Source organism: Saccostrea cucullata, unplaced genomic scaffold, assembly GCF_032062105.1.
Source record: "Saccostrea cucullata isolate Sc308-1 unplaced genomic scaffold, CSIRO_AGI_Scuc_v1 ctg1154, whole genome shotgun sequence".
Lineage (NCBI taxonomy): Eukaryota > Metazoa > Mollusca > Bivalvia > Ostreida > Ostreidae > Saccostrea > Saccostrea cuccullata.
In genome coordinates, this window is record NW_026929930.1 from 50,375 (window position 1) to 59,364 (window position 8,990).

The 8,990-nt window shown below is 31.6% G+C and overlaps 1 protein-coding gene across 1 annotated transcript; it reads left to right on the forward strand.

Moving 5' to 3' along the window:
- The first annotated feature begins 676 nt into the window (after window positions 1-676).
- On the forward strand, window positions 677-5,400 carry LOC134282478 (perlucin-like protein). Its single transcript, XM_062764888.1, has 5 exons — window positions 677-752; window positions 2,049-2,146; window positions 3,176-3,272; window positions 4,561-4,771; window positions 5,280-5,400. The coding sequence occupies exons 1-5, from the start codon at window positions 704-706 to the stop codon at window positions 5,308-5,310; spliced, it is 486 nt and encodes a 161-aa protein (XP_062620872.1). The 5' UTR covers window positions 677-703; the 3' UTR covers window positions 5,311-5,400.
- The last annotated feature ends 3,590 nt before the right edge of the window (window positions 5,401-8,990 follow it).

Sequence of the window (8,990 nt, forward strand, 5' to 3'; positions counted from 1 at the left end):
TGTGTTTCTGTTTGCCTGTCTGTTTGTCCACAAAAACTTTTTAATTTTTTTTTTAATTTAACCTTGTCCATAACTTTTTATCAAGTAGAGTTTTAATATTCATATTTCACATATGTATTCCATACGGCATGAACTTTCTTTTGTTTTTTATATAGATATAACTATGAACAAAAAAATGAATTTCTTTGATTGTTAGTACGCGGGTTATGTGTTAATTCTTGCAACAGCTGCGAAATGTGCAAAAGACTACATATGGAGGTTTCTCAATCTGATTAAAATCAGATCCTTGATTTTTGTCGCTACACCAAAAAAAAAAAAACAAAGGAGCGGATCGAGGATCTGATTTTAATCAGATTGGGAAGTTTCTATGAAAAAACTCAATTAAAACCCATAAGGACTATACATTCGTATTACCGTATTAACAACGACAACAAAATTAAGCATTTTATTATTTAGGTAAAATAAACAATCCAAAATAAGAAGTGGTGTTGTACATGTAGCTACTATGTAAAAAAATTATTGTCAAAAACATTTTGCTCGTACAATCATGTTAGGCTAAAATAAATCCTTATGATCTCTTATTGTCAACTTTCTATAATACAGCCTTAGATAAATCAAACAGCGGTTAAGTATGTCATGATCTGAAGTGGCAAGAGTATATGATAGATAAGAACTTAGGAGTTACCTGAACCACACAAAAAAAATGATTTATATTTGGTTAATTGCATTCATCTTTGTTTGCTTTATAAATGGTAAGTTAAAAAATATATCTCTTTCACCTTCACCTACCTGTCTTTGATTAATGATTAAACTGGTTTTTAATACTGAGATTAAAAACTATATAGTTGAAATAATTTACTATGGTTCTTATCAAAAATTATCTTATGCATCTGCGGATTTAAAGAATGTCAAGGGGATGCAGAGAGAACTATAAACCCAACTTTTTTGATTGATTATAAATTTTTAACGCTAATGTTTGATTAGATGGAGCTTTCTTATGACAAGACCTTCTTTAAGGTATCATCATACCGGGCTTATGACCTCTTTATCATCGGGATGACCAAATTTTGCAAAATATTAACATTGGTCATAACTTTATAGCCGCTAGGGCTATGTTTTATTTTTGTTTCGTGTTTGCTTTTACAGTGACAAGATCTTTCCATGGGTGTAATGTTGAACAACATTATCGCTGCATTTCTTAATAATTTCTGCATGGTGATCATTACCATCATTTTATCAGTAAAACTTTCGCTGATTGCTATTTATTACCGCTACATATCGAATCAGCCAGCAATGCCACTAAATAAGACCATTCATTATATTCCAGATTTCCGGACAGCATCTCGTCAAGAAAATTGCATTTATTGCTTTATCAATTATGTAAAAGCAATACTTAGTTTTTAAAAACTGTCTGAAATGTTTTATTAAATAAGATAGAGTTCAAATATAATTTAATTAATTTTCAAGTGGAATTGTAAAAAAAAAATCATTTGTTTTGTAAATAAAAATCATTTTATACAAATGGAAATTTTTCAATGCAAATGAAAACTAAAATACCAAAAAAATATATTATCAGACTTGTTCGAAAAGTTCATGGACATCTGTCTTATCTTGGGGTTTTTTACGTGACATGTTATCCAAATTTGGTTGAAATATTTTAAAAAATAAATTCTTGTATGGTTTTTTCATCTCTTGATTTATTATAAATTTTGATAATAAATGCAAATATCGGAGGGCGGAGTAGGTCAAAATTTAGTAATTTACAAATAATTCACTAAATAATGTCTGAAGTCATATTGTCTGTAAACTGAAACAAAAGCACAAAAAATCCTGGACATCCAAATTAAGAATTGTTACAAAACAAATGGAAAATAATACTATGCAAATGGAAAAATAAAGAATACAATTAAAAATCGTAGAATAGAAATGAAAAGGTCAAATATTGCAACGTTTGACACACCATATAATCTTACATATTTTCTCATTCATTTATTTGTCTATGTTTATCAAAAAATTACATTTCTGTTGTTTTTTTCCTTTTTTTTCAGAAGTATGGACACAGGACTGTCCTAATCACTGGATAAAGCACGGATTTTCATGTTATGTGTTCATAAAAGATGTTCCTGAGGACTTCATTGAAGCCGGGGTGTGTATTGTTCAATCAGTCAGCTCAATTATTTATAGAGAAAACATGTTGTATGCACTTTTTTTTGAAAAAGAAAATACCTTTGAGGCATTGAAAAATGCAACGGAATTCTTTCTTTTTCTCTGGCCTACGTTTTAGCTCACCCGAGCCGAGGGCTCAAGTAAGCTTTTCTGATCACATTTTGTCCGTCGTCCGTCTGTCTGTCTGTCCGTCCGTCTGTAAACTTTTTACATTTTCAACTTCTTCTCAAGAACCAATGGGCCAATTTAAACCAAACTTGGTACAAAGCATCCTTGGGTGAATGGGGATTTAAATTATTAAGCTGAAGGGCCCCTTACAAGGGGAAATGGTCAAGAAAAGACAAAAATAGGGTTGGATCATTAAAGAATCTTCTTTTCAAGAACCACTCGGCCAGGAAAGCTGAAATTGATGTGGAAGCATCCCTGCGTAGTGTAGATATTAAATTGTTAAAATCATGACCCCCAGGAGTAGGGCGGGGCCACAATAGGGAATCCAAGTTTTACATAAAAATATATAGAACAAACCTTTAAAAATCTTCTTCTCAAAAACCTATGGGCCAGGAAAGCTGAAACTTATGTTGAAGCATCCTTGGGTAGTGTAGATTCTAAAGTTTTAAAAAAAAAAAGGGGAAGGGGGTTGTTGGGCATATCATAGGTATAGCAAGAGGGGGAATCTGGTAAAGATCTGCATCACCAAATTACTCAGGTGAGCAATGTGGCCCATGGGCCTCTTGTCGTGTATTACGACACAATACATGATATTTCTAGAAGTTTATACAGATGAATAGAATTAGACTCGATGCACTTCAATTTAGAAGGAATCGGTTAATATTTGTAATTGGCAATAGCAGTTCCTCTTCTCCGCTATTTGATCGTGATACTGCTTTTCCGCCAAAAATACAGATTTTTCGTATCAAATCATACTAATCATCCTCGAAAAAAATCTTAAATGTAATTTTTAACATTTATTTCTTTATATCATAAACATGTGTGTGCATGGACTTTTCAGTCATTTTGCCAAAGGCGTGGATCCAAGCTGGTGGAAATCGAGACAGTTGACGAGAACAACTTTCTCCGCTCTCATATCGTTGGAACAAATCCACAAGGCGAGTTTTTTTTTAATTAAGTAAGCATATAAAAGGAACAAAAAGAGTGAGGGGATACATATTATTGAATTCTGTATATTTATGGTAATGATGAGGTGTTAAAAGTATCTCAAAACCATTAATCTAAAGGAATTTAAATGCGTCTTTCTGCTATTTCAAGATATTTTTTATTCTGTTCATTAACCTTGAAATATTCTTTGAATTGTGATTAGTGAAGAGTCCATGGTTTAATTTAATGGAATTTAATTCTATTTGAGGTAAAACAACTTATACGCATAGCTTCCTTTCTAAGGAGGATTTTTCTTTTCAAAATCACATGTCAGTTTTAAATATTTTTTTATTACTCCCAACAACTAATATGAATTTGAATTACCATTATGATATCTTAATGCACGTTGGATTCAAAATCTTTATAAAAATCCTTACAAGGAAAGATACATTGAGGGTTCCTGTATATGTTCTACAAAGCCTCTCTATTTACTCTTTACCGCAATTTTAACAAAAATGGAGGAAAAGCTTCAGGAATACTGTACAACAATATATTTGAAACGTGGTGTACATCAGATGTAGATAATTGAAAATTCCAAGGAACTTTTGGAAAATTTGAAATCATAAAACGTTTACCAAATTAAACAGCATCAGCATAAAAAGAAAAAGGTCCAGGCTTTTTGGAATCATTTTTTACTCTCTTATTGGTCCTTTTCAAAATTATTTTGTTGATAAACATTCTGATTTTACACTCAAGTACTCTAAAGTTGATATTGTATATATATCGACGAGGTTTTGTCAATTAACGATTTTTTTCATTCTTATTTCAAAAGTCAATTCAATCATCAAATTATTTTACAGGCCTTACTTATCAGCAAAATACCTTCATCAGCGTCATACGTAGTTTATATCTTTCGGTTGATTCAATAAGCAAGAGCACGCTCTGCGTATGAACATTTTTATAACGAGTTAATTATTGACAAACAATGTGGAAACAAATGAACTATGCTTTTCAATTTACGTACTAGATTCTCAATGAATTTTCCCATATTTGAAAGGTAAAAACGGAAATTTTACATCATTTCGAAATTCCATATATCAACAGATAAACATATTCACAGAAACAACATGTAATTATGGGAAATGAGAACAACGACGGGAAGGCCGGCAGAGGAAGAAGGATAGGTTGAGATGAAGATAATGAGATATTTTTAATTAATAGAAAAGGAGGATTGAAAAGCTCATTCCTCGTCTACCACCGTGAATAATATACAACTTACATGTACCAGTTCTATTGCAGAGGGGTACTGGATAGGACTATCAGACATTGTCTTTGAGGGAGAGTGGGTGTGGACTTCCACCCAGACTACGGCATCATTTAAGGACTGGTCACCAAACCAGCCTGATAACTACCAGAGTCATCAGGACTGTGCCATGTTCTGGGCGCCGGATAATTTCCATTGGAACGACCATTTCTGTACAGTCAAAGCTGGATTTATCTGCGAAATGGAGTAAGATAAATACATAGACTTTATATGTACTTTTCGATTTTTAACACTCTATTCTGAAATAATTGTTTTCTATCTACATTTCTTGTATACCTGATATTTATATAAATTCACCCCCCCCCCCTTCCCCCAAAAAAACCACTATAATTCCCCGCGTGCTCATTCTTTATCACAGTTAAACTAAATTTTTCAAAACCCACAATAGGCCTAATATAATGACAGGAAAATAACTGTTCAACGAACACCATGTAGTCTTGGTATTATCCAAAGTATAAACAAGGATTTTGGTGAACATTACCATCTGGACATTGCGATATCACTTTGTCTGCTCGAATCAAAATACAACATCAAATCAAAATGCACGATTATTTAAATTCTGCTTTCGTCTTAGTATTTCATCACAAATTCTCATTAAAAAATCATAAACAAAGGTAAACAAGACGTATTGGATTTGCATTAATTGATTTTTCAAAACAAAAAAATGTAATTCTGTATTTTCTTTTTGTTTCAGGGCAGGTGAACCGATTGATATTGTAGGATAAGACGAGGAAAATTGTTCAAAATTTTAAAAACGAAAAGTTGCATATTTGTTACGTGTATAATACAGAGAACCGAAATGTATCTTCTTTCAGCAGTGCCTGTGCTTTAAGAAATTTACCAATAAAAATGTTCGAAATTCGATGTTCTGATTGCTGTTTTCAGGTGCAGGAATTTTCGTTTCATTTTTTAATTATTCTAATTTTAGATAGGAGTAAATGGTAAATTTATAACATCTTCCGAGCAATGTGAGTGCCATGACAGGGCTAAAATCCTGGTGTAGGCCTATACATTTCACATTATACACTTTACTCAAAGCAATGAGTAACCTGACACTCTTGGTACCAATTAAGCACCATTATAAACAGACCTAATTTGGTATTCCTATAAAGCAGTTTTCAAAAACTTATACATTAGAGATAAAATTAAGATATTTGCAGTGACCTTAACCTTGATATTTAGATATATATCAACGACATATTATAAAATGAATTAACAAAAATTAAATCCATTCTTATGTCCACTAGATATATTCAAGTGAAATTGAAATAAAGAGTCTTACACATCTGTTTTATATTCGATAGATTACCAGAAAGTTGCTTATGTAGCAATATATTCTTATCACCTCGTATCACCTGCATACAGAATACATATTTCTTTAAGGACAGATGATACAAACAAATTTTATCTTTGGAGGAGACTTAATATCATGTCACAAGTTTAGAGAAGTGGATAAATCTTAGAATGTTTTATCCAAAGAATTGGAAAATGAAATAGATTTGGAAAAAAATTGAGTAATATTTCAATTAAATTATAACAATTGATAAAACACAATCAGTAAAGCTTCTCAGACGAAAATAATTTTCAGAATATTTTATCTTGGTGTGTGTTAAAAGTGTAATATAAACTTTAGAAAATTATACCTAACCAGGTGAATTTTATGAGGAAAACAAAATGGTAAAAATCAGCCCATGTGATATAGGATGATTTATACTATTTTCGTTTTTCCTAGTAAAATTCACCAAACTAACATATTCTGAAATTTGTTTTCACCTCTAAACCTTTATTGGTGTGATTTGTCAATATTTTTTCATGAAATATTAGTAATATTTTACAAGTATATTTCATTTCCCAGTTATTAGGAGAAAAGGTTTAAAGACTTGTCCACTTCTCTAAACTTGTGACATGATATACGTAATCTCCTCCAAAGAAAATAATTTTTGTGTCATCTGTGCTTAAGTACAGATGATACACTTTTTTCTTTGGAGGAGACTTAATATTATGTCACAAATTTAAGAAAGCGGATGATTCTATAAGTAAAATTAATGAGGAAAAACAAAATGATAAAAAGATTAGCATAAGCTGATTTTTCCAATTTGATTTTCTTATAATAAACATCAGCTAGCTTGGTATATTTTTCTAAAGTTTATATATTACACGCTTGGCACCAAACTTACATTCTGAAATTTGTTTTCATCTGTAAAACCTTAAATGGGTGTGTTTTGTCCACATTTGTAATTTATTGAAATACAATGTCTATTCCATTTTCCAGTTCTTTGGATAAAAAATTCTAAGATTTATTCATTTTTCTGAACTTGTTACATGATTAAGTCTCTTCCAAAGACAATTTTTTTTATCATCTGTCCTTAAGTATTAAAAAAAATAAATTTATTTAATAAAATGTTTTACAGTAAAGACTTGGATTGTCGATCAATTTTCTTTATAATCTTAGAAAAATGATCTCATTTAACATGTACAAATTTATCATACATATGCATGCACATTGCAGTGTTATGAACTTTTTTGCATTTACTGTACGTATATATTTCAATTTCATCCATTAAATTATGTTTTTATTGCCTTAAATTCGGAAAAGACGTACCACACCTATATCTATAGAGTTTATGTTTATAGGCATGTTAGTCTTTTTAAACATCGTTTTTCTTCTCTGAGATTGTCACAATAATTTATTTTAACAACTTTAAAGTGTATTTAAAAGTGTATTTCAATACGACTCAAAATTTTATTAAGGTCTTCCGTTTCCAACGGAAGACCTTCTACTGATTCTGTTGTTTCTTTTCCACTATTAAGGTCTTCTGTCTCCAACGGAAGACCTTCTACTGATTCGTTTGTTTCTTTTCCACTATTATTATTTTTTTTTCTTACCGATTTTGTGCAGGCGATTTCTCGAGAACGCCTCGACGGTTTTTCATGAAACTTTGAGCAATGATAAAATCATATTTGAACTTCATGCGTTTTTTCTTATTTTGCCGTCATCACTTCCGGTCGCAAAATATGGCCATTTTTCTGTTTTTAAAGTGTCATTTTGTCCGAGAGTGTTCTCGAAAACAGTTGGAGATTGGGTCCTTAAACTTTCAGGGATGATAGATTATGGCTATTAGATTTGAGAAGGCTGTATGGTTTTTGTTTCTGTCGCGTCAGTCGTTTAAAAATTTGCAAAATTTTATATTTTTCTTTTTAAAATGTTTCTTATGGAGGCAAATAGAGTGTCTCGAGTACTATTATGTCCACCGGAAGTTATTTTTTCTAAACCGGAAGTAGTCCAAAAAATGATCAATTTTCCTCGAAATTAGCAGGGATGATTCCTTTCAACTCAGAAAGGAGTTATAGGTCATTTTAAGTACTTCCGGTCACACCGGAAGTGAATTATAAAGACCGGAAGTTGTTTGAAATTGATAGATTTCACTCTTAAATGTGTTCTCATGTATATTGAATAATTGATCTGAACACATTTTTTCATTTAAAGTTGATTTATACCCTTATCAAAAATCGAACGGAAGACCTACTCGTTGCTTGCAACGAGATCTCATCTAGTTAATTTTATTTTTCGTTTAACAAATTCGGCAAATTGGTATCTCTTCAATTTCCTCATTAGTAGTCAGTGTCAATTACTCATTTTTATTCATTTTATCAAACATTTTTTTTTTAAATGTATACCAGATCATCTTCTTTGAATATTTAAATGTGAATTTTTGTAGAAAATATATAAAAACAAAATTTAATTTTTTCACATTTCTAATAATTTCTATGTTAGTATATTCATTGAATTTTCAGTCATTTTGCCAAAGACGTGGATCAAAGTTGGTGGAAACTGAGACAGATGAAGAAAATAATCTTCTCCGCTCACATATAATTGGAACAAATCCACAATGTGAGTTTTCAATTCATTAAAAGGGGTAGGGAAAGGCGATGATGAATGCGGGACGGAGGGAGTTATGATACAAGTCCTTTTGCAGGGGGATCTGGATAGGGCTATTAGACATTATCTAAGAAGGATAGTAGGTATAGACATCCACCCAGAACACGGCATCATTTCAGGACTGGTCACCAAACCAGCCGTACAACTACCAGAGTCATCAGGACTGCGCCATGTTCTATGCGGCGGATGATTTCCACTGGGACGATGATTTCTGCTCAACCAAGGTGGGATTTATCTGCGAAATGGGGTAGGGTAAATAAAAACTACTGAAGTAATATATATTTTCCCTGTTTGTACATCTGTCCGTTTGTTTCTTTATCTGTTTATATTTTTGTGAACAAAAACTTTAACCTTGATTGTCCATATCTTTGGAGTCTGAGGGGCTATGACCTGCATATTTCACAGGTGTATTTCTTGTGAAAAGACCTTTCTATTTATTTCCACAAATTTGACCTCATGACCTTG

What these genes read in the sequence shown, in the direction of transcription:
- LOC134282478 (XM_062764888.1), top strand. Translation starts at nt 704, where the DNA reads ATGATTTATATTTGGTTAATTGCATTCATCTTTGTTTGCTTTATAAAT. An exon ending in CTTTGTTTGCTTTATAAATG is followed by an intron (nt 753 to 2,048) that starts GTAAGTTAAAAA and finishes CTTTTTTTTCAG; the next exon opens with AAGTATGGACACAGGACTGT. An exon ending in CGTTGGAACAAATCCACAAG is followed by an intron (nt 3,273 to 4,560) that starts GCGAGTTTTTTT and finishes GTTCTATTGCAG; the next exon opens with AGGGGTACTGGATAGGACTA.